Source organism: Pyrus communis, chromosome 10 (genome assembly GCF_963583255.1).
Source record: "Pyrus communis chromosome 10, drPyrComm1.1, whole genome shotgun sequence".
Classification (NCBI taxonomy): domain Eukaryota; kingdom Viridiplantae; phylum Streptophyta; class Magnoliopsida; order Rosales; family Rosaceae; genus Pyrus; species Pyrus communis.
In genome coordinates, this window is record NC_084812.1 from 7,706,504 (window position 1) to 7,732,725 (window position 26,222).

The 26,222-nt window shown below is 38.8% G+C and overlaps 1 protein-coding gene across 2 annotated transcripts; it reads right to left on the reverse strand.

Annotated features, from left to right (window-relative positions):
* Positions 1 to 808: 808 nt before the first annotated feature.
* Positions 809 to 24,659, reverse strand: LOC137747058 (uncharacterized). Of its 2 annotated transcripts, none has more exons than XM_068487063.1 (35): positions 24,310 to 24,659; positions 23,159 to 23,949; positions 22,888 to 23,013; positions 22,706 to 22,791; positions 21,843 to 21,951; positions 21,066 to 21,161; positions 20,909 to 20,971; positions 20,746 to 20,805; positions 18,322 to 18,390; positions 17,190 to 17,271; positions 16,985 to 17,034; positions 16,808 to 16,873; positions 15,495 to 16,721; positions 13,876 to 14,880; positions 13,468 to 13,803; positions 12,834 to 13,092; positions 12,512 to 12,734; positions 11,752 to 12,127; positions 11,401 to 11,550; positions 11,099 to 11,320; positions 10,726 to 10,947; positions 9,655 to 10,308; positions 8,986 to 9,243; positions 8,527 to 8,874; positions 7,388 to 7,797; positions 6,886 to 7,312; positions 5,216 to 6,514; positions 4,582 to 4,842; positions 4,167 to 4,457; positions 3,602 to 4,072; positions 2,918 to 3,349; positions 2,382 to 2,660; positions 1,663 to 2,214; positions 1,360 to 1,569; positions 809 to 1,137 (listed from the first exon to the last, which is right to left on the reverse strand). In XM_068487063.1, exons 1-35 carry the CDS (start codon positions 24,365 to 24,367, stop codon positions 1,018 to 1,020), a joined length of 11,688 nt encoding a protein of 3,895 aa, XP_068343164.1. In that variant the 5' UTR covers positions 24,368 to 24,659; the 3' UTR covers positions 809 to 1,017. The 2 variants fall into 2 exon arrangements, with proteins under 2 accessions (XP_068343164.1, XP_068343163.1); XM_068487062.1 differs by having other exon boundaries at positions 16,808 to 16,906.
* Positions 24,660 to 26,222: the final 1,563 nt, after the last annotated feature.

The following is a 26,222-nucleotide window of genomic DNA, read 5'->3' on the forward strand; positions in this document are numbered from 1 at the left end:
CAACCCTTTTCCGAACACGTATTTGGGGCATATTTAACCCATAAATCTCCCAGGTTATTATAGGTTGGCTCACTAAATGTGTATTTTTTAAGTTTCATGTTTATAAATTCTTTGAATTAATAAGATTTAATATAAATCAAATATAGTGTAAAGAAAAAGATCTAACAGTCCAAATTTAAATCCAACGGCTAAAATAATTATAAAAAAAAAAATCTTTCATGTGCTTTGGCTAATTTAACCTTGAAATTCCCTGGGTTTAAGCGTGGATTGGCTTTTTTTTTTTAAGCTTTATAACTTCCTTGAATTCAATGGGTAAAAGATATGATCAAATCTAACGATAAAGAAAAATATTCAATGATTCAAATTTAAATCCAATGTCTAAAATAATTTTAAAAAAAAATTTCATGTGTTTCATATTTTTTTTCATAGTGATGTCGATTTAATGATTTTTTAATATTTATTAAAAATTAAATACTTTTAGATTAAAATGTTCATAAGATTAAATTAGAATAGTCTAGATTGTTTTTGTTTTAATTAAGAATCTTAAATTCATTCTCTAATAATTTTGGACGAAAAATTTAACTCAAAAGAGTTGGAGCAGAAAACATGTTTCTAAGTTGCAACCTAAATTTTCTAAGTTCAAAATTTTAAATTTTTACCTAAGTTCAAAATTTTAAATTTTTACCCAAGAGTTGGAGATGATTTTAGGAGACCTAAATGACCGTAGAGCGACAGACTTACCTACTTGTTTTGTTTAGGGTCAACATCAGCAATGCAGTTCTTCCAACGATAAACCCATCCCTATAAATTTGTAACGACGGACCTAAAACCTGGGCCCCGGATCTCACTCAATTACTTTAATAAAATTTACACACGACATGTAATCTACATTCAAAACATGTCGATTGAGAAAGACTTCTCATAATCACTAACAAGAGCACGATATGTACATAAATAGGACGTTGTCCGGACAGGTTTCTGATCTCTTGTCGACTCTACAAAATCTGTGCTGCAACTTTAAAACCAGGGGTGCCACGTTGGATCCATCATGCACAAGTTCCTCGGAGTCAAGGCAGCGTCAACCAACTCAGTCACTCCGCGCTGCACCGACTGCGGTGGTTCCATGGCGTTATCCTCCTGAACGCAGCACAACACACACGACACGCTATTAGGGGCGTATAAATTAGCAATTGATTCTGCATTCTGAATCAATTCTGGAAACCGATGAACCCTAAAACTTATAGAGAAGAAAAATCGGCACAAACAGCATGCATTTTTGCTCATTTTATGACACAGGCACTCAACATCGTTGCTAGTACGAGCCTCTGTGTTGTTATAAGATTGGAGGCACTGGCTTACCTCTTCGGAAAAGTACTGGGGGGCGATTCCATTGATCCGGCCAATAACATGCTGGACATTGCTGATGACCTTCTGCTTGAAGTCAACGGTGTTCATACTGCCCCCTCCAGCAAACGGGGCCATAGGCATACCGAGGGGTCTTCTCCAAGACCAAGACAGCAGCTCATCACGGAAAAACATAGCCAACTGATGCCACAGATGTTGGCTTTGCTGCGAAATAGAAAGATTGGGATATAGGACACAATCTCTTTTCTTACGTATAATTTATGCTCATATAGAAAGCAACTGCCAAGAAAAACTCACTTTGGGTGACACAACAGCCTGTGCAGAAGCACACATTGCAGACACAATGAGGCCTTCCACTCCAAAATGAGAGAAGAAAGCTTGCATGTTCCTTGTAAGACGAAAAGGCACTGGCTCGTTCAATTCGACCATTCCATTTACATCATATGCAGGATGAAAATCGGTTTGAAATATTTTGCCTGTGTTCTTAGCAAATAAAATTTTATTTGGGGACCTCCCTCCAATTTGTAGCATGAGAGACATAAGGCTCGAGAGGGCCAACTGGATGGCAAACTGCTTCTTGAAAGTCCACATATGGTTCCCATTTAACAGAGTCTTGTACATGTACTGGGAAAAAATGCCGTCAGATACAAGATTTTTTGTTATGTCATTATAAGCTTGGAGGCGAAGGTCTCCGACAGCTTCGTTAATGACTTGGCCGGATACAACCGGGTTCAATTGCTCCTTGAAATAGGTGATGGGAAGATCCGCCTCCTTGTCATTCCTTGAACAGTGATTCTCATACACCTCAAGAAAGGTGCTGTACATCAAATCATCTTCTACCATTCGGACCTGCACATACAGCAATAGTCGATTTTAATAAGCAACTTCCTTTTTCTTTCCATGGTTGCAATGGCAACCACATTCCAAAGACAAACTAACTACAAACCAACCAGGGCATAGTAAAATAGGTTTATCCATAGATACATATCGAATCTAATCCCTCAAATGTGACAAACCTGGGACCAAACAGGAATGATGATTGGCGTGTGAATGGATATGTGGCGTCGCCTTGATTCCTTGTGCTTATCAAACATTTGGTTCATCACACGGAAAAGCTGCAATATTCGTTCATCACTTCGAGCATTAGGGGTTAAAGATGTCTGGACAATAAAATGACGTTGGGAACCATCAGAGCCAATAAGAGTCAAACGCCGGAAACTACTTCCATGTCTTCGCACTATTGGTATATCAGCTCCAACCCTGTCTAACTTTACTGTATGGTCAGGTGCAATTTCCTGCAAACATTACAATAATGTTGTTTTATATAAGAAGATACATTAAGAAAGGAAATAGAATTTTTAATCGACTTGATCTGAAAGGGTTTATCAAATGCTTGATAGTCATTTAACATAATAGAATCAACTTGGGATACGTCACAACCACCTCCATTCATCCAATGGCACAGGAAGACCAATCAGATAAAATCATAGAACAAACAATAAAGGCAGGACAATGATACGAGCAGAAATGTGCAAAACACTGATTTAGTTACCTGATCGCTAAAGTACTGTCCTGGAACTTCCACGTCAACGACATGGAAATCACGCAACACCCTGCTTTCCTCTTCCAGCTTCAAGACAGCTGGAAACCTGTCCTCAACATTGCTCTGGAGGACATTTTTCCAATGCTTTAACCGCTCAGTCAATTCAGAGAGTGTGGCTGGGAAAGTAGTGGTACTCCCAGGATCAAGATCACGCTCGAAATCCTGTTTGTACTCTCTCACAAAATCAACGTGCTTATTCACAGCATCTTGTGAAAAACAAGCTCTGCAAACACCGGAGAGTTCCTTCTTAAGCGATTGGGGAACTTCAGCTGTTGTGGGAGTTGGGTACTTGTAACAGCGGTGGAGCAAGGCGTTAACCACAGCTAGAAGTCTCTCCTCTGGCAGAGTGACAAACCTTGAACCAATTTCAGTCAGCAGAGTCTGCAACCGGAAAGTTAAAAAAAATTAATTAGGATTGGTTTTCTTATATATATATATATATATATAGGGACTTGTTATTAGCACTCCAAAAATCTCATTTGGCACTCCTCACAAGTGTATTTTTCTTTCTAATTATAGAAAGTTTGGAGTGCCAAATGAGATTTTTGGAGTGCTAATAACAATTCCCTATATATAAATAACAAAAGTACATCAAATATTTAACTTTAAAATTCTGAGACGGAAATATCAGACCTCAAGTTCACTAGCCAAATTAGTATGTTTGCTTCTAAGAGCCTCCATTATATCCTTTGCAGCATCAAAAGCGCTGGCAGCAGAGGGTACCGAGCCCAAAGCACCATTACGCCTTAATGCACTCTGACCACCATCATTGATGGTTGAGGAACTTTGCTGCTCATTACCTTGATGCATGCCACTCTCGATAACTGTGGACCTTTCAGATTCTTGCCCATGAGAGTTTCCACCATCATGAGAACCAATTCCACCACCAGATTGGGCAGTTTGGAGAACTTGGTTGTCTGACGATAAACCACTGCCACTATGACCTTGTACTCTAGCATTCCCATCAGCTAACCCAATTGAACCAGCACTCGCACCAGAGGCACTTTGCTGTATCCTTTGAGCCATTGCCATTCTACTACCAAGCTCAGTTTTATTTGCATCACGCCGTTCGAGCAAGTATGTGCGCAGCCAGTAATATAGGGCCTGAGATTATAATCCTCGAGAAAATCAATATTATGTTGGAGTGAAATACTGTAATATTTGGATGTCTTTTTCTTTGACAAACTTAACATTTTACCTGGGGAAACACAGTGGCGATTTTTAGTAGAACGAGTTTGCAATGGGGAGCTTCTGTCCTCTGCAAAGAAAGTAAGAGTTGTGGAATCCAAGAAAGCCAGACCCAGTGGGGAATTTGGTCAATATATTTATCAAAAGACCTCCCAACATGTTCATTGGGAGTATCAAAGCTTAGAAGATATAAAATTCGAGCTAGATGATTTCTTGAGTTAGATATCCCAAATCTGATGCCTTCAAGAAAGCAACAGACAGCATACTCCAACCATGTTTCATCATTCCCTTCTCTGTAAGCCTGTGCAAAACAGATAGCAAATAGGTCACGCACCAAAATAAAATAATTTTTTTTTACAAAAAAAGAAAAAAGAAAAAAGAAGCTAAAATTATCAAATGCATTTGAAGCAGATTACAGGACATACCATGTCACAATAATTTCCCCAGCTTATCCATCCTTTAGGCAAATTTTTGAAAAGGCTGACAGCATTGGAGTATGAAAGATTAGCACCTTCATAATCATTTATCTTTAACAAGAAATCCCCCTTCAGACGAAATATTTCTGCTTTATGTTTCACAGGAAAATACTCTAAGTTGGTGCTGTTGATTAGATTGAGACCACTGGTAAGCTCCCCCTTCATTTTCAAATAAGCTTTTGCCTGTTCTGTAATCTTAACAAAGGCCTCCTGGTAAAATACATGGAAAGAGATTAGAAACCTGTATCTAGGGAAAACAGAAGTGGTTTATGAAAAGATACCACCAAAACAACATATCACAGTTCAACAAGTATAAAACATTAACTAAGATGATAGGATTCAAGCAACATAAGGTTCAAGATGGTAATTAACATATGACCAAGTTACAAAACATATTCCAGAAACGAAAATAATACACTGAGGGCTTTCAACATATCAGCTAGTTACCCCCAGAATAGTCATTGGCTTGTAGTGGAGGATGTTCATAAAGGCCCAACAACCATGTTTTTGCTCATTTGTACTTCTGGTGGATGGAAATAAGCAACTAAATCAAATTACATAATATGGTTGTAGTTAGTAATACCTGCACTTCCATTGTTGAATGGCCGTACATCTTTTCAAGTATTGAGACACAAACATCGTATAGGCCTTGCTTACGACCAATGTGAGCAAGCTTATTAACATTCCAAGCTTTGTCACGATAACCAAGATGATGAAGTTGTGGGTTCGTTGATGTAAAATCTTTGAATGCTTCTATGACTGCATTGTACATTTCATTCCTCCACTGTAGCAAATCATACCAAACAGACATGTTATCCCATTCATTTGGAGTTCTCAGTCTCCAAGTCTCAAGAATGTCCTTGAGATCAGCATAAAGATTTCCATGTACACCAACCACAGGATTCCCAGAAAGTTTGTTTCCGTTGGCAATGTCCACAAGAATTCTTGACGACTCTTGAACTTCAACTAGCTGTTGGAATTGCTGTAAGAGAGGAATCCTAGCATGGATAGACATCTCTGGCAACTGCCACCACTGATCCAAGGCAAGTTCAACACCTTTGCCCACTGTGTTCTCAGCATCCCCCACACCATTTGCATTTCTTTCATGAAGCGAAATGAATGATTGTATAAGGCGAAGTTTCGGAGTATCTTCCACCTGAGCCCTTGTAAGTACATGATCCTTCATGTATACCCAATCAGGCAATTTCCAAAGAGTATCAAGTAGTATTTCGTAATTCTCAATACTCTTACCATATTCTACCAATGGTTCCCATTCACTAAGTTGACCAGCACAATACAGCCATTGTTCTTCCCAGAGACACATTTCAGCCTTCGGTACTGTGTTGCTATATGTGCCTTGAGTTGACTTAAGCATAGCTTGGTAAAAGAGGCTTTGAGCACGCTGCCAGTAGCCATGCTGAACTAGCGAAAGCCCGGCTCTAGTTTCTGCAGTGATTGACCTCTTCTTCCACAATCCACACCTCATGTCTTCCTCATTGAGCAAACGATAAAGTTCCCCAAGAGACTCAGAGCACTTTGTATCATTTGTGAACAACATGACATGACTTTCCAGCAGAGCCAATGCTATGTGCCATGCATTGTAGGTTTTCCCAATATATTTAATGAGCTCACTTGGCATCCGAGGCTGAGGGTGGCTCAACTGAAGCCCTTCCAGAAGGGCTTGCACAACATTAGGTCTGCTGCCTTGCTGCTTCTTATGATAATCTTTTGAAAGCAGAGCGATCATTGGTTTAGCTAGTGCGACCTGCTCTTCCTTGTCTAAGGTCACCCAGGCAATGGGAAACACCAACACCCACAAATGATAAGCGACATTGGCATCCGCATGAGCAAGCTCTCTCAATGGAATAATAAGATCAGCCACCTAAAACGAAGGAAAAATTCAAAAGGAAAGGTCAGAACTTTCCATTTGAGTAGAATATCAATTACACAAGCTTGTCTGAAGATGGTTTGACACCGACAACAGATAAGGAAGCGAAATTACTTAAACCTATTAAACATAATTAATAGTAACAGAATCTGGAAGAGAGAGTTAGAAACCAGGCATTGTTTTAGGGCAAATGTAATAAAACATTAATGTATGTGACAATAATGCCAAGCGTCATGCTGAAGTGGGATTACGAATCCATCAAAATTATAACGTCTTCTGGAGTTCTTAACACCATGTCAGCATGCCAGATGGTCTCATCGTTGCAAAATAGATTCACCAAAGATAAAACTAATGAACCATCGTACCTTGAGTTTGCTCATCTCATTCAAAAAATGTGCATGCTTACAAACAAGGGTATCAAATGTTAGAGGACCATCCTCGGAACCATCTGGAATATCAGTGACCTGTTGGTGCATTCCAGGAGGGTCTGGAGAACCTGAAGCAAGAAGTGGTGGCACCTTTGCAGAATTTGGAGGAAGAGTAATAGGTTTATCCTCAACTAAGATTGCTAAAAGAAGATCAAGGCCCTGTTTGAGCCAGAAGACATCACCCAAGGCTTCCCAATCCTGAAGGTGAATGACGTACTGAAGCCTAGCAAACAATGTTTTCCCGAGAGATTCATGATAAAGTGAGAAAAACTTCTTCCGGAATTCAGGATCTCTTGCACGTAAACCAAGCATGAATTGCCTTTCCACCTTCTGAAACACCTCTTGACGCAGGGAGAGAGGATATCTGGAAGTCAACCAGATATTTTAGTATATCCTTTTATTCAAGTACAGCAAGAATGAACTCAACTACATTACTTACTTATTTGAATCAGCACATAATCCATAAAGAAGCTGAAGATATTTAATGTCCCACTCTTCCAGAGCAATTGAGAAGTTTTGTTTATCAACTTGTGAAAGCTTTTGAAGAAAGGAAACTATTTCCTTTGGAGTAAGAAAAGCATTTGAAGCAACAGATGAGCCTGGCTTTCCGAGGTCATCTTCAATCCACCCTTTTATTACCTCAAGTATGCAAAGAAGCACACTAGAATCAGTACCTTTCTCAGAAAGCAAGGAATTTAGTATTTGAGTTACAGATCTTTTGCACTCTGGAACAAGCATGACCCTTTCACTAATAAGTTTCAGAACAGAATTCAGATTAGAAATGACGGCTCCCACATCGGCACCTTGACGAGAAGATGAAGCTGCGGAATCCAGATCTTTTGTTTGGCCCTGAAATAGAGGACAAGGTTCGCTAAATATAATTCAACTGAAGTGGGAAGGGATATGATCCAATATAAGACATTATAAGATAAACAAAAAGAAACGTCCATTAAACGATACAAAATTTTCCCAAATAACAGAAACATATTCAACCATTCCAGATATAAGTTGACTAGAAGGGCAGAGCATATTGAATGAGCTGTACAAATTAAAACCACTGCCTGATTGGTTACGATCACCAATTACCATTTAGCCAGTGGCATTTAGTTCCCCACTTTTGATAGAGGAGGTCCTGAGTTCAAAATCTTGTGTATAAGACTTCGTGTATAAGTTGGAAAAAAGATTAGTAAACAATTATCATTAATGCCAAATCACAGGTGTGTTCTCCAACTGGGTTGCAAATTGTCGGAGTTCTCCTTCTGACCGAAAACGTATGCTCCTGTCTCAAAGGTATGCTCACAAAATAATTGATAGAACTATCCCACAACTTGAAGGCAACATAAATTCTAACTTCAGAAGACCAAGACTAGAAAATGCAATGATGTATTTAAAAACCCGAAACCAAACAAAAAGTAACATAGAAAAGCAGATCACTGGCAGCTGATACAACATAATAGACGCACATATAATAGAGAAAAATAGCAGCAAGTAAACATATACACGAGGAATATACAAAGAAAATTTCTATGAATGTATATGAAGCATGAAAGAGGTAAGCATATAAGAAAACAGACATACTTGTCTCAAATGAGAATTTGATGATGACCCCATATCTCGTGCCAGGCGTTGCAGAATACGGACAAAGATGTTAGGATCAACAAAGTTCTTTTGCACCTCTGTCAAGGTTCTAATCACAAGCAGCACAAAGCTAATTGAATTAACAGTGCTCTCCTCACTCGAAGTTTGAGGAGCTGCAACAGTATTGATGTGCTTCTTTATTAGATCATCAACCTTGTGATATATTAGATTCACATCTTGTGGAGTAGTAGCTGCTTCTAGAGGAAAAGCAACAAAGACCATTTTCAACAGGGAGCACAATGACTTTCCAGCATCTAACAGTTTATACTTGAAACATGGTTCAAGAATCTGTCAAAAAAAATCCCCATAACACCAAAGTTCAGTGTGTAACTCCAGGTAAGAGCAGACTTTGCAAAAGAAAACGATAAACAGATGGTGGTGTAAGAAGTAAGAACATACCTGGGAAATTTGATTGATGTTATTTCTGATGAACAAATGAGGCTGCTTCTCTAGGACCTTATTCATGACATCCAAGCCCTGCGCAAGGGCTGTGGAAGGGTCCTTGGACTGAGGTTGAATGCTGCTCAGAAACTTCTCTAAATAATTGAATTTAACATTGGCAGTTGGCCACACCTCCAAAGCTTGTGATAGTAGGTCTAACGCTTGTTTGTACATAATACTTGCTTCCTTGTCCTTGGGCTCTATGACCAAAGCAACCTGTTTCCAGAAACCCATGAAAGTGGTGAGACTATGAACTATGAACTACAAACAAATATACAAGGACTCCATGTCAGCTAAACATTAGTGCAGCTACAGAAAGATTGCCTATTCAATTATAGGTGTCCTATAAACCAAGCATAAGAGTTTCCAAAACAAAACCAAAACAGAACAAATTCAACTATATATGGAGTATATAATGTCAAAGCCCAAGATAAGTTTAGACATCTTTTCTATTCCCAGAAGTTCCATGGAAGGAATGTCAACGGGCAGAGCATCATCGGCCAGAAAGCTTAGGTTCAAATAATGACATTCTTTAATGCCAAAGTAACGAAAACCATAGTTAGTATTTTCAAACCATCTCACTCATACATGAAAACAAGTGTGATAAAGTTGAAAGAAGGGTGTTACCCTTATAAGGAAATTGATAATCATTTCCTCCATAGCAGCATTTGGCTTGAATTCTTCATCGGGTTGGCTAGCAGACCCAGGGGTCTCAATGTTAGGGATTGTGGATGGTCCTCCAGGCGACATTACACAGAGGGATTGAAGACCAGGTTCGACTTTGACACGCTTTGTTGCATCTTCAGGAAATGTAGACCCATCCACAGAACGCTTGGGATCAGCACTACCAGGCCCTGGATTAAAACCCTCACTCTTCTGATTGGTAACATCACCATCCACCACTACTTTCATTTCATTTTGTCTCTGTCTTTCCCATCCAACAACCAAGCCAGCAAGTTCAATTGCAAGACGCCTGTTTTCTGCAGAGGTGGTGTAAGGCAATCCAAGGCGACTAAGAGAATTGACCATCTGAGGTACAAATTGAGCTCTACAGCTGTAAAAGAGATCTGAATGGCGCACAATAAGCTGAAAAATGTGGATAAGATTAGGGATTGAGTGGCCTTCCTCAACCAAAATTTTTTTGGTGTACCGTATCCAAATTGGCATACGAGAATCTCCAAGAGGCAACCTTCGTGGTAGTGCTGGCATTAGTATATCGAGGGCCTGCTTGACCAACATTTTATTCTCTGGCTGGCAAGTTCTCAGGAGCGCTACAAAAACCTGCATTCTCAAATCAACGTCAGGGTACTAAAATAAGATATTTTTATTTTAACAAATTGTCAACAATGAACCCAAAGAATGTGCATTCTAGGGGGGTGCACGAGCTGTGAGCACATGCTGGTGCATTCCATATTATCAAAGAACAAGCATATGTGTTAATAGACCACTCTAACAATCAAAGGTTTGGTAAATAGCTTAGAATTATAGGATCTATGTTATTTTCATTTCAAACACAAAAGGGGAAGTGACCTATTGTCAGAGCATAAATAATAGCACAAAGCTGAAATTCTATGACAAATAGAGCACCAAAACCAAAATTTCCGAAGCAGTAAAATTTAATGTCAATAAGGGATTAACAGCTTGTGCCAAGTGCCAACAAAAGATTGAAATAGATATCATGGCCACAATGTGCAATACCTGGAGTATAATTTTTTCTGGGGCTTGATAGGCCTCCAAGAAGTGGCAAACATTTACAAATGCCCACTGTTTACTGGCACTATCTTCGCGTTTGAGATGATTCCAACCAAATTTGATTAGTTCTTTCCTATGATGTACAAGGTCATTCTGCAGATACTTAAGAAGCAAAGTGGCAAGCTGCAAAAGTTCTATTCTCAAGGGCTCGTCATATTCAGCAGAAACCTATGGATGTACAGAAATGGTGAGATAAAAAAAAAAAAAAATTTATAATCTACCAAAAAAAAAAAAAAAATACTTTTGATTATTTAAAAAGGGAACTAAGGAGATAAGACATAGCGGCACTGAAAGCCTTTAATTTTTGCAGGAAATATACCTCTTCTGGAGGATCGAGAAGTCTGTCAACAATTGTTTTTATTATAGCTTGGTCAACAACTTCCCAACTTTGATCATTTTGGAAGGAATGAGCAAGCATCGGAAGAATAAGCATTTGCATAATAACCACCAGATGATCATGACCAAGTTGTTTTGATTGGAAAAGATTTAAGAAATGCAAGAGAAGTGATTTCTTAAAGTTAGGTGGATAACCTTCTGCAACCTGAGAACAGATGATGATTGCTTCACAAACAGTCAACTAAGTAAAATACAAATGACATAAACAGGGAGAAAAGTACATACCTCAATGATATAAAACTCCTTCAAAAATGTAAAATCAATTCTAGTATGAAACAAGAAGATGGAGAGTATTTCAAAGAGAACATTCACTTCTGTTTTGTCATGCCGTAAATAATTCAGGAAGCATTTGACAAGCCATTTGCTTTCTTTAACCTGCATTTAAAAACATTAGAAAGTAAAAAGACCATAGGGACGGACGCGGCCGCATGTTACATGACACAGAGAGTTAAAAAACCGAAAGGTCATATAATTAGTTTAAGAAAGAAAGCAAGGGTTTTTCCCATCTTAATATTACCCAATAGATGATCAACAAAGAAAGTATAGAACTTCAATATAACAAGCCACTAAACTTGCCTGCACTAAGTTCAGCTCCTGTTCATTATGCAAACGAGATAACCTTGCGGGTGACTTCCAAACAAGTACCAAGGTATCAAACACCATGCGGTTACTTTGTAGCCAGCCAGGTATCAATTTGACTAAACTTTTTATGAGTGCAAGTCCCCGAAAATAAGCATCTGGCGTTGCACCAGGATGTGCAGATGGGGGATTAGAACTATCAGATGGGGGCTTAACAAGACCTTCGTCACCCAACAAAGCAGAAGGTGGAGTTGACGTTCCCGAAGCAGTTGGCAAAAATTCAGGAAAAACACTTGCAAGTATTTTCTGCGCTGATTTAGCAAGTTCATCTCTCAAAGGCTGGCCGGCATCCGATCGGATTATACACATAAACCTAGGTTAAATGAGAAAATATATTAAATGCACACAAAGAGCACTGGACGAGTATGGACGCCGGATGAGTACAAACACAATTTAATCATAATGATATGATGTCTGAAAATTTAGACATACATTTATCCGTAGAAAGTTTATAGACCACTCGTCACCAATGACCATGAATACTTCCATGGTCAATTATCCCTGAATCTAAATAATGCCAACCATTTATTTTATTTCAACAGTTGGTGACCATGGATTTTCATGGTAAATGATGGACAAAAGATCACAAGGCTGCCTAAATTGGCTGATCCAAACCGTGTTGGGGATTGGTTCAGTTTTAACTGTCTATTTATCCATGCATAAATACACACACATGAATATCATAACTAAATATTACCTCCTGAAGTACTTCGGTTCACTTAATCGAGCAAGAAAATAATCGACTGCTAATGTCGCATAGCGATTCAAAAATTTTGTGAGTGGAAGGCGATATGGACTGTTAATCTCACTGTATACTTGTCCAGGAAGAAGAGCTCCTTCCAATTCAATAGTCAAGGTTACAAGCTCATCAAGGAACTTTGATGCGGCCAAAGGAAGAAGATGAAAAAGCTCGATGATAGCTGGAAAAAACACAAATGTGACGTAATAAGATCTGTAAACATGCATATGTATAGGCATACAAGAAAATCACCAAAAGTAAACAACCAAAAATACATTACCGGCTGCAATTTTTGGCTCTTCACCAGCCTTCCATGATTTCTGACTTTGTGCTAGTTTCTCAGGCTCTAACCATTTCTTTAGGTGTTCCAGCAGCTTGCCACCTAAGGTAACATTAAACCAATTGGACAAGAGTTCAAGAAGACGGGCCAGACCTTGCAGAAGAGGCATGCTCAGATTCTTTGTATGTGCCAAGTTCACCAAAATAGGCCTAAGGCTGCTCTGCAGAAGTTCTTTTGGCATCCTCTGCTGATTAATAACCTGCACAGCAATGAAGTACATTTTTCAAAAATAAAAAATAAAAAATAAAAAACACTGTTTCCAGTAATATTGCAAGAAAAGCATATGCCGTGGAAAAGGAAATAAGAAACCAGATGATGCATAATATGGTCATTTATATTCCATGAATCACCCACCAAATGGTTATGGCTCAACTGACCAAATAAACAAGATGGACCCCAGATGAGTAAAATTACCAGAAAAATAGACAAGCAACAATGGGGCAATCACTAAGGCAAAATAAAAAAAAAAAGGAAGCCAATAATTCCCTAGAACAATCATCATTAATACATCCAGGCATGCATTACAATACAACTAGAAAAGCGAGATGGATTGACTAATTCAAAAGAAAACAACCTGTCGCAGGCCTTCCTTGGCCACAGCAACAATTTCAGCTGTTCGACATGTCAAAGATTTGAAAAACATGGAAATGATCTTTGCACGCAATTCTGAATGATTCGGAGTTTTAAAATCTGCCCACGCCATGGTAGTACAAAGTAGCTCAATGCAGGCTGTTCGAAGCTTATTTAGTGATGTGGCCACTTTTGGGTTCATATACTTCACAACCCACACAGTTTCATCAGCCTCAGCTATTTGCAATGCTTCTTGGAGAAAATTAACCAAATCTTGTGTCAGCTTGAGAAGAGGTGGCCTCAAGCCCAAACAGAAGTTTAAAGCTGTAACTGTCCCCACCTATGTACCACCAAATCAAGTCAGAAAGGACTACAACAAATTCTAGTAATAACCATTAACAACATAGATTACCTGTTGATCGACAGTTTTTGACCGGAGTGATCTTACTAAAAGTTGCTGAAGCAAATTTTGATATAATGGCTCAAGTAGCTCAGATACCTCACTACCAGTTCTACTAGCCAAAAGTGCCAAACACGACTGAACATTCTTTCTGACAATAACAGATGCATTGGGATTAAACAATTCTGCAGCAAGGAAATCAACCACTCCTTGAAAGCTCTGCCGGCGTGGTTCACTGTTTGCTTCATCAACATTATTAACCACACGAAGAACCTGTGTAAGCACCTGACTTGTCTCTTCCTGCTCTTTGCTAGCATATATAGGAAGCCTTTTAAGAACATAAACCAAACCGCGCACAATTCTTACTTGGAAAAGGCACAGGGTCTCAACAGTGACCTTACCAACCAAAGCACCAAGTCCCATAACACCTCCCATCTGCGCTTGCCAGGTTGTACCATAGCAACAATGCAAAAGACGGGGCAGAAGTTGCTCGAAAACAGGGATGCGAACACTTGGGGGTGGAGAGTATACAGGATTTATTGATGGACTCGAGACCATCATTGGAGTACCAGGGCCTCTTGACATCAGAACATCAGCATGCTTTGAGCGAGCAAGAAAGAGAAGTGTTTCAGAAAAAACATTTGAAGCACTAAGTGCAGCCTTGGCATGGAGCCTGTTTTCATCTGCTAGCACATCAACAAGAGCGTCTAAAAATATCAGCGGGTCTAACTCCTTGAGGTTCGAAGAAGTATTAGTCTTTGACCTGGAACTGGAACCCACATGAGCATTAGATGAAAGCATAGGACCCCCAAGTGCAGCATTGGCAACCGAGGTATTAGTTGAGGATGAATCAATATGGAACATCATCGCAAAATGGCGGCATACATTCACAACAAAGTCATCCTTGGGGTCCTGGAGATCTAGCTCCACACTGGCAGCAATAACAGTCATTAAGAGAGTCTTGAAAACAGATTTTTCAGCGATAAGTTGGGTCTTCGTCTTTACACCTAAGTCAGCCTGCAATCATGTCCAGATTTATTATAACGTAATACTTATTTTTTTTAATCATGTCCAGATTTATTATAACATAAACTCAGTGGAAAGAATATTAAGGGACAGGTAAAGAAGATATGGAATAGAAGTTACAATAAAACAATTGTAATAGACAAACAACGAGAATACAAAACCCAGTAAGCCATTGACAGAGTATTCACTTTTCATTCTTTTTTGGTTGGGAGAGGGGGGACTAAAAGTATCTTGACAATAAAATTTCGAAAAGATCAGGCATAGTAAACAATGGTGTAAGAATGAACATTATGTAGATAAGTCAAGGTATACAGACAATTAATAGCCACAGAGGTATATTCTAATACATAGATTTACTCGTGCATTAACTGAAGTATTTTGCAGCATCTTCTCAGTAAAGCACTAAATAATGAAGATGGTCTTACAGTGAAGACCAATAACAGGATGACCATATAATTCAACTTTCACTTTAGCACCATTATCACAACTACATGGCCAGACATGAATATGACTAACATATAAAGCAATAAAAGTTTTTATCATAAGGTTCAAATCACTAGAAGACAGCTTTCAGCACTTAACAAATAACATTAAACCAAACTAACCTTCATGTCTGATGTTTCAGGCCGCTGCCACGAAGAATCAACCGCAGAGACCAACAAAGTTGACAACCGACTAGGTGTGCCTCCATCGTCCTTAATCTTTTCAGGCAAATTAAGCTGGGACGATAAGCAAACGCGAATAAAGTTCAATGCCTGTTTTCGGCAGAAAGTATCAATTCCACCATTTCTGTGCATAACAGCTTCCACGGCAAGATTAATGCATCGATCCAGTGGCACCAAAAATGGGGTTGAAGGCTCAAATGTAAGAATTGTGCGAAGACCATGCTCTGGGTTCTCCTTGCACTCAAGTGCAAGGGGTTCTTTGAGAAAACGCCTGTTACGACCTCCTAACTTACCAAGGAGTTGCAATGCTTTTGCACCCCAAGGATAGGGAGCAGGCCTCAAGTGAGACCATAGGGCCAAAATCACCTCAGACATTACATTGGCCATGCTGGGTTCCAAAAAATCAGGATTCAAACTATCTACCCAAAACTCAAGTGAACCTAAACTCACAAGATCATCACTTCCTTTAAGACACAAAACAAGAGGCTTCATAAGACGGGGAAGGTGGGGTAGCAAAGAACTTAAGCGTGCAGGCAAGGTTAAGCACAACTCCAGCAAAAGTTCCCTCATATCTTCCCCTATTGGACCCTCAAGCATCATCAACAGCATATTAAGACAAGGTTGTAACATAGGAATCAAATCCCTCAGAAGAAGATCAAATTTGCATGCTGCAAGTGCTCGAAATGTTGCATGAAGAAGTTTCATATAACCAAGAGGCTTTTCAACTTCAGTAGCGTTTTTCATGCACACTTCCATTATAACAGGAATGTGAGGTTGCAAAATACGTTCAAAATCTGAAGGCGCTTTTGGAACTGCAGCAAATACAAACTGAAAGAGATGCAATACTAGTTTTGCTGAAGGTGTATCTGGCTGCTTCAGAACGTCAAGTTTACTGTTTACAAGGTAATTAACCAAAACATCTGCAAAGGGGCGGTATACTTTAGGAGCTTGCAGAAGTGTCGAGAATATGTGAACCAACTGTGTGTTGCAAATCATGCACTCGAATAGCTCAGGCATACACAACGAGAACATGTCCATTAAATCTCGAGGTTCCATAATAGCCAGAATCTGGGAAAAGAGCTGCAGCATTTCCCTCTCCTCATCCTTCTCCTTGAATAGAGCCAAGCAATGCACCCCACTCTTTAAAACACCAGAAGCTTTCCGAACCTACCCAATAACGAAGTCGTATCAAGTAATTGGGACCACAATACAAATGTTAAATTTCATTATATGAATTTGTAAATTTGTAATACCTCATCTTCTCGCATCCCTTTAAATGCTTGAGGCGCTGGTAAATTAGATGATGGTGAAACAAGCACCTGTGGGTGTGTTCCATGCGTGGAAGGAGAAACCTTAAACCATCAGAAATGTTGAATAAGATAACAAATGTTAACAAACTCAGGAAAAACTAATAACAGAGATAATAATACTTGTGCACGGGAGTGTGCATGAGTGATACTCCATATGATAGTCTTCATTCCTGACAAATACAGCAAAGACTGATCAATTATTTATAAATTAAAAAAATAAAAACAAAAAGGACCCAACTGAAGAACATAACTATCAGAAGTACAAGTATCATTATTATCTATGGCATGGAGAGAAATAGCAAAAAATGTGGTGAGGATCAATTACCCATGACCAATGTCTTAATCAGATGCTTACAATCATTGATTTCCTTAGAATGCTCAACGGTTATCTGCAAGTTCAAAACTGCCTGCAACCAAATGATATGCCACAAAGTAAATAAAAAATGAAAAAGATCCTGTGCTTAATGAAAAAGGATGGCTATTCAATCAAGCAATTAAAGAAATGGAAGAAGTTTTTTTATAAGTAAACGATTGTATTAAGATCAAAGAAAACAGCAAAGAGGTAGGTCAAGAAGACTGAACCAAAAAATGAAAACAGCACAGGTTAGAAACTAGAACATAGAAAACAACCCAGCACAAACAAACACCAAAAAGCAATTAGAACGGTGGCTTTCTAGTCTAGCCTAGTCAAATAGAGAGAAATTCCCCTGAGCTCTGAGGAAACAGAGGCCCAGAGAACAGCCAAAAACAAAACTATATCCCACAGCTTTGTGAAACCAGCTCCTTCAAATCATCCAAGATCCTTTTATTTCTCTCCATCCAAACGACCCAAATTTTCACATGAAACATACAACCCCACATGAACTTGGCTTTCGTTCCCTTCCAATTCACTAGAGAAAGGGGGGGTGATAATTTTTCGGGACTACCCGTGTGATGCCCATCTCCTTAACCAGCTTCAGCTACAAACTCAAAGTCACCAGACAATGCAAGAAACTATGGTCAACCAATTCCAAATCGGATTTGCAAAGGATGCACCAGTGAGGGGATAAACTAGAATGGGGCCTCCTTCTTTGAACCACAGCAATACAACTAATATGCCTGCATTTTATTTCCATACGAAAAGTAATATCGACCTGATTTTCCAAAGAATTACATCAATACAAGCAGTTTCAAAACCTGTGCCACTCGAATTTCCTCATAATTCCAGAAATTTTCAAAAAGGAAACTGAAAGCTACGTGTAATTCCATTGGCTCATAATCCCTAATGGTAACCATATTTACTACCATTTTTTAACATCAGTCACAAGTGCAACATAGGTGATAAACCTATAGCTATCATTAAAAGGAAAAGAGAGCTCGGACAAGTGATACAAGACAAAATATTAACAGACAACTGGAAACCATAAGGCATTAATGCACACACAAACAGCATCTCAAAGAAAAGTTGACAAAACTACCTGCACAGGGAGCTCAAGCTTTGACCTCAGAGTAGCACGGTCCTTTCCCTCCTCAGCCTCCTCCAACAACTATCAGTTGACAGAATACATGTCAGTATTGACAAATAAGCATGAAACAAATAACAATCAACCAAAATCACCCAGAAATAAGCAAATACAAAGAACCGCACAAGCCAACGACTCTCCCAAAGTTCAGGAGAGAGTGCTGATCATGCCTTCTTATCAGGCCCTTTTAGCCAGAAATTATGGTGTTTTTTATTTAACGGTATCCATGTTTGCTGGGTGGTACCAAAACCTTGCTTCTCTTTGTTTAGTGGGAAGTTTATGATCTTAGGTGGTGAAAAAAAAGGCTCAAGTTTTCTGGAACTGCTTGATGCTGGCTGTTGTTTGGGCTATTTGGTCAGAAAGGAATCAACAAATCTATGAAGATGTCAGAGGGATGGAAGTGGAGGACGTGCAGAGAAGGTTAAGTTTTGGGTGGCACTTTGGGCTCATGTTTCTCCTGTCTTTAGGAACATATCTTTATCTGATCATATTCGAGATTGGAAAGCTGTAATATCATAATATAGGTGTATTAAGATCGATGTAGCGTAATCAATTATATTTATCTTGCCTGTGTATGGTGGATTACTTGTTCACTTTATAAATTTATATGTAAAGTTCTTTGGTTTGGAATTAAGCTTCTTCTTTTCAAAAACCAACTCCCTCAAATATAAATCTAAATACATTGTTGGAAAACACATCATTGTTTGAGGTCCAAAAAGTATGAAATGCAACACAAAACTCTTTTACTCACAACAACCATACAAAGACGACACGCACAATTATATGTTGACATAAGCCCATATGCTAATATGAAAGGCAGTTTTGAGTGTGTTTGTGTGATGTTTGAGTCTTTTGGTTTGTTTTAGTGTTTTAAAGTTTAGTTTTACATTCTTTGAGTCTAGTTTAGTGTTTTATATTACGTTTTTACGTTTTTGAGTCAAATCCAAGTGATTAAAAATCCCTCCTAATCCCCGGTCCAGAACGATCCCTACTTGCACCTATACTACAATTGATAAAAAGAGGGTTTAATTTGTGTGCGTATAAATCCCACTGTAGTATATGTACCGAATTACTTGCTTCTTATCACCTTGTGCCAAAATTTATCACCTCTTTTTATACGCACCTATACCAAAGGAACCAAATTCTCTCTGGCACAAGGTGATAAGAAGCAAGTATGGGCTGCAGGATAATGGGTGGAATGCAAACCCTCCAGTGCGGGGTTCAAGTCGAAGCCCCTGGAAAGATATTTCGTGTGGTCTCCAATCATTTCTACAATGTTGCAAGTTTAAGGTGGGCAATGGGGAGAGGGTGAGGTGTTGGGAGGATGGTTGGTTGGAAGGGGGACCATTGAAAGAACAATTTCCTAGATTATTCTTGCTATCAAGAATGCACAACCAGAACATCGCAAGTTTTGTGGATCTTTCTATCAATTCTTTGAGCTGGAATTTTGATTTCAGGAGAAATTTGAACGAGGTGGAGATAGAAGAGGCGGCTAGATTATTACAGAAAGTGGAAAATGTTCGCTTGTCTCAATCAAGAGCGGATGATAGAAGGTGGAAACTGGAATTATCAGGATTGTTCACCTGCAAATCCTATCGCTCTTTCTTGAGCAACAATGGGATTGTGCAACATTTTCCACCCTCTTCTCAGATTTGGAAATCAAAAGTTCCTCCGAAGGTCAAAGTCCTTGTGTGGCTAGTGGCTATTGGGAGGCTCAACACTTGTGATCAAATTCAAAGGAGAAATCCTTTTATTTGCATCTCTCCCCATTGGTGCAGTTTGTGTAAAGCAAAGGAGGAAAGTGTTAACCACATTTTTCTTCATTGTTCTTACACGATTCAACTGTGGTGGAAATTGTTTCAGGAGGTTAGAGTAAGTTGGGTCATCCCAAAGGGTTGTTTCGAGCTTCTAAGCACTAATTTTGAGGCTCTAGGAATTGGGAGGAAAGCTAAAGCTTTGTGGGGTTGTCTGGTGTCGGCAGTTTTTTGGAACATTTGGTTGGAGCGTAACAAAAGAATTTTTGACGATTATACTGGTGTGGGGGTAGCAGATCTGTGGGGAAGAGTAAGATATTGGGCAGCCTTCTGGGCTTCAGTTTCAAATGAATTTAAGAATTACTCTCTTTCTCACATACTGTGGGATATGTTAGCAGTTGTAAAATGATTTTGGTTGAGGTTGTCCTACTTGTAATCTGATCCTCTGGAGAGATTTTCTTGTTCTGTTCTTGGTGGATTTCTTATCCACTTCTGTGTATTACACTTTTCTTTTTTTAATAAACTGTTATAGTTTCTTCTCAAAAAAAAAAATATGAAAGCTTTCACATGAAACCAAATTATCAACTAAACAAGAGGCCCTTGTGGTACAGCAATCAAAGATTACCTGAGGAATAGTGCGCTTGAAAGTACTAAATTTTCCAACAAAAGCATCCAATATACGCCCCTACAAAGAACCAAAATATTTTATAAGAATGGAGGAAAGAGAAAATTCGTACTGTTATCCAAGTCAAGCCAATATAGGCAAACAATTAGGCTGTAACTCAGACCAATAGAATCCGTGCTTCATCCATAGATGGTTGGTCAACACCTTTCTCAAATATTGGCTCCACCTGCATAGTGTACCAAAAAAACAATACATAAAGTGCATCCCCAAATGAAACAAAACAGACATAATCTCCTGGAGAATAGAGTTAGCATATGCACCAGATTCAGCATCAAGCGAGCACAAGTAGTATGAATGCTGAGCGACAATGAAGCATCGTGCATGTTGCTTGAAAACAAGTATATGATTCGGGATAACTGCAGCATAAAGGTTATAAAGGTAAGCTTGTTCGAAAATACTGTGTGAATGTGTGATTTGAAAGTATGATGCCAACTGTTGCGATTAACAACCATCAAACATTAAGAAACTAAATAAAAAAGGAAAAGAAGTGCCAAATGGGGCACTGATCATTAAAGGAAGAATACAGAAGAAAAACACAAAACCCAGTTAATTGATTGATTTCACACTTCTCAATCATATTAAAGGAAGGTTACTTTGGCTCATAAAAGACTTATTGGGAAGCATACTCATAACGCTGGACAATGCACTTAAACTTAAACAAAGTTCATTTAAGGATTCAGGTTGAACCAACTTCTTTTAGATAGGAAAAACGAGCTTCATTGAAAAAAGAAATCAAGTAAAAGGGAGATCTCCTTTCATCGAAAAAAAAATCAGCATAAATCTCCCACCTATGAACTACTAAACCGGCTTTCTTCTCTCACCTTGCAGAAGTGCAACAATCAAGTCAATATCCATAATTCTCAGAATGCATAACTGAAGGCTGACACCGGGCCTAATTGAAGATGATGATAAGGAGGTAAGACCATCCAATACACAGTGAATGAAAAGTGTATAATGAAGGGTCGAGCCTCATTAATGAGAAGATAGTGATGGAACAGCAGTCTAGTTTTATATTAGACAAAACACAATAGAAATACCTGTGACAAAGAGAGGTCCGCACGAACATGATGAACAATCTCTGCAAGTAGACTATATGCCAATGGCCTCAATGTCTCAAAGCAGGCTCTACCACTTCCAACCAGAACCCTGAAAATGTTAAAGCATATAGGGGTTAAATAAAATTGGAACAGAAGTTAGCTACAACAATATTCTTACTTCTTGTCACCAATGAAACAGGTTAGCATATAGGTGAAACTGAGGTTTTAAACTGAAACAAGTCGGAATAATTGACATGTAAAAATGTGGGAATGGACACTACAGTTCAGGCAAGTTTGTGATTATTGCAAACTACAAGGAGGAAAAATGATGCTCAAACAGGAAGCTGATTGGGGGAGAATATAATTGAACATATATATAAATGCTATAAAAGTCAACATCTTAGCACATTCCATGACACATAATACGAAGCTAACCAATTATTTCTATATCTCAGCAAAACCGAAAAAGAAATCACTTCATTCTGTTGGCAACCGACAGTACTTTATAGCATAAGACTGGTCTAGGTGGAAGCAGAGATTCCCATAAATATTAAAAGAGCAACCTATATGCACCATGTGCCAAATGTTTTCTCCAGCCTGCATGTCCTTAGCAGCCACATTTCTGTACATCTCTCTGGCACATAATGTTTATCGTTTAACCATGAATTCATTACAGAGAAAACAAACCCCTCTAGAAATCTTTTCTAAGAATATGTTTGAAGGCTATAAACAAGAACATCTCTTCTCCATTATATGAAGATATTGCATTTATCAAAGATTTCACAAGTCAGCTTGAAGTAAACTTTCTGTATCATGTTTTTTGCAATTTCGAGGTCACCGTATGATTGAGTCAACAGTGTTACCTTTCCTCCAATAGTGTGTCAATCAGAGGAAATAAACCTCTCTTGAAATCCGTTCCAAGAACATGTTTTAAGGCTACTAACAGTTCCTGCGCCCAACAAAATATTGGTCATTCAGACTACAGTCATGAAAGAAGAAACGGATCCAAGTGGAGAAAGATTAAATTAGAGACAAGAATACTTGCCTTTCTAATCGATACAGAATCTGAACATGTAACAAGCAAATTGACTATACTTTTACATATGCTTTCCTCATGGGGCCTGATATAATCAGCAAAGCTCTTCAACAGATACGTTAAAAATGAAACTGTCTGCAACAGAAGAGAAACAAACTAGTAAACAACTAAAGAAGAAAACACTGATGAGTGGACAAAAACATGAGATGATAAGTAAGAAAGAACAGTGCCCCGCTCACAGAATTTAATACATATATATTCAGCAAAAACACCTGCTTACCTTCACCTGTGCACCCTTCAACTCAATGAAATGAGTCCTCAAATGCAGAGGAACCTTTTCAGGGCCAGGAACAGATATAGCAGCAACCATCAAAGGCAATAGGTGAGGAATATTGGTCTGCACAAGTCGACTATACAACTGAAACAAAAACATGACCACCAGGGGACTCTCGGTAATTATCTTGAAAGAACGGGTACTGGGGTTAAGCTGCCCACCCCCAGCATACCCACTACCACCGATACCACCGCCGATACCACCGCCAATACCACCGCCAATACCACCGCCGATACTACCACCTCCAATACCACCACTCAACAATTGATCTGAAGAAGTATCCATCGGCTTAATATCCTCCCCGCCCACCGCCCCATTTTCAAAGAAATGGTTAACAGTCAACTTAAAGTTCTGGTAAACCTTGCAAACAAAGTCCAAGAATGGCTGAACTTCATTTTCCAGAGTAGGCCTAAAGTTCCTGAGGAGGTCGAAGATTATACGAATACATATCAAGCCATTCTCTTCGTTGTCAGTAGTAAGTACATGCATTGCCACCTTCAAGAGCTCCTGGACAAAAGGGCGGAGTACTTCACTGTGGGGAAGACGATTGAGAATCTCCACCACTATATTCCGGAGCTTGTGTTCGGGATTGTCAGTAAACTGTGGCTTTGTAATTTTCTCAAGAATCGTTGAAAATGCTTTAAAGTAGCATTTTAGAAAATTCAAGTATTCTGCAGTGTGTGCAATCTCTAGGCTGTCCCGAACCTCCATTGCCATCTGAAGCCTTGCCTGAATTGCTGTTCCAAATAAAAACGAACAATAACATCTTAAAGACCCATCAATCAAACTTGGTTGAATCAAAATTAAGCTTTATCTATCATAGTTAATTGGGTCCGAAAACGGAGGTTGTGTTTGGTTTACTAGACATGCACTAACGGGAAAATATTAAAATTTCAAGTCTTCAATGGACAGGAAGACGAATTTTTCTCAATTTAAAATGGCTCGTCCGATTAAATTCAATCAAATTATTACTAACGGAGGTTTAAAAGTTCAAAAACATAGTTGAATTATGCTTGAAAGATAAATATACGTATATCTATATATCTATATCTATATATATATATAGAGAGAGAGAGAGAGAGATAGAGAGAGAGTACGGAGGTCGGGCTCGACGAGACGCCGAGCATGTTGCTCGAAATTCTGAACAGGACTCATGGACTCAGTAGCATGAGCACAAACCACCCAAAAACCCTAGCTTCTTCAACTCCAAGCAAAACCCGGAGCTCCGCTACTTGCTGCAGTGGCTGAAATAGAAGGGATGGTAGAAAAAGGGGATTTAATTTTGAATGTTTGCGAAATTAGGGTTTTGGAAATTGGTGAGTTGTTCGTGATCGTTCTAATTTCCGTAAAGGTTAAGCTATTTACGCTGACAGTGTCTCTGTCAAAGACTAAGGTCCTTCGGGGAGGACTCGACAATCGACATTTGAGGGGAATAGTGGTCTTTTGGGGACGAAGGCCGTTCTATATAGTGGTTTGACGAAATTGTGGAACGTTAGGGCCAAAAACTTGGATGTGGCCCATATGGATCTTCTTGTATTTGAGCAATCAGTGGTTTTCTAATATTTTGTCTTAAGAAATAAAAAAAAATTAAGAGTAATATTTCAGAAAAGGAAAATAAAGAATAATATTTAGTGAATTTTTAATGAAAAATTGAGTGAGATGAGTGTAAAAATTGGCCATTTAAAATAACTAATGCCAAAATTGACTAAAATATAAGTTTATCAGAACATCGACAGTTAATACAAGTTCATTAGAGGAAAATAATAGGAAATTGATAGCAAAATTTAAGTAGTTTACCTTTCAAAATTGGGTTACATGTAATGAGCTTCTTTCACTATATTGAATATGAGGTTAGAAATAGCACTCAGCTTAACACAGTAATTTATCCCTCTCCATTCCTTTGACCCCTTTTAAGAAATACTTTGTCCTCCTAATATAAGGCCTCAATGAGCCCTCTGTCTATGGGCTCAAGCCTATCACTTCATTTGCAATTAATGCACCAAATATACAAATTTGACATTCTAGTTGTCCCTCCGTTTTGGCGGACACATGGTAACGATGTGACATTTGTGCAAGTCTACTTGCATGCTTTCTTGGGACAACATAGCTGAGCGCCTTGCTCGAGGCTCTCGGGTTGGTGGAAATCTACACCCGAACGCCCTACCTGTCAACCTTTATGTCCCTTCATATGCCTATATTTCGTTGGCTGACCGCCACATGGCCTGGAGTTCATGTCTTAGTAGACATGCCCCTTTGCTTCTGGAACCTTGTGCCATAAAGTTGTCAGTGCACCAACTTGCCCTTCAGCGGTCAAAAGTACTTTATGTAAAGCATTCGGCCTAGTTGTTGATAGGGCATTTGGAGGCCATGAGCTCCCAAAGTGCTTTGGGACCATTCTTCCAAATACGTCAAGCTAAAACCTTCTTTTGGACCGGTGTTCTTTTTGGCCGATGTTCTTTCGTGCCTCTTGGGATTAGATATTATTGTTGTATAAACATCGTAATGGTAATAGAGTAATTTTAAATTTATTTTCTTAAGTTGTTTGATTTACAAATTAGACTCTTTGGAATTGAAACTACCATTTTCAATCACGTGTTTGGAAACGGTGTAAAATGCGACCAAAAAGTATTGGTTTATTCCATTCCCATATTTAGCAATCAAAATTTATTTCCAATAATACTATTGCGTTAAATGCTTTTCCAAGTAGAAGGAAATTTCCCAAGGAGAGCCAAGCGTATGAATCTTCCCACCCCTGCACAGCAAGTTCATATATATGCTTGTTGCAAGTATCACATCGCCACGAAGTAATGCGGTAGCACCGGATTGCAAAGTTGTACTACATTATTTGGTCGGAGCGCTCTCTTGAGTTTATCACATATGAGAATGGTATGTAAAACTCTTTTATAGGACTCTACAGTTAATTGCACACTTCTTAAATTGTACCGCACATGTTTAACAATGAAGTAGTAACAATAAATATCATGACCTACCGAGAATTGTTATTAGCATT

Coding starts and splice junctions, on each gene's coding strand:
- LOC137747058 (XM_068487062.1), bottom strand. CDS start 24,367: ATGAGTCCTGTTCAGAATTTCGAGCAACATGCTCGGCGTCTCGTCGAG. Junction 21,162..21,842: donor CGGACCTCTCTTTGTCACAG/GTATTTCTATTG, acceptor TTTATGCTGCAG/TTATCCCGAATCATATACTT. Junction 7,313..7,387: donor TTATGTGCTGATTCAAATAA/GTAAGTAATGTA, acceptor GTTGACTTCCAG/ATATCCTCTCTCCCTGCGTC.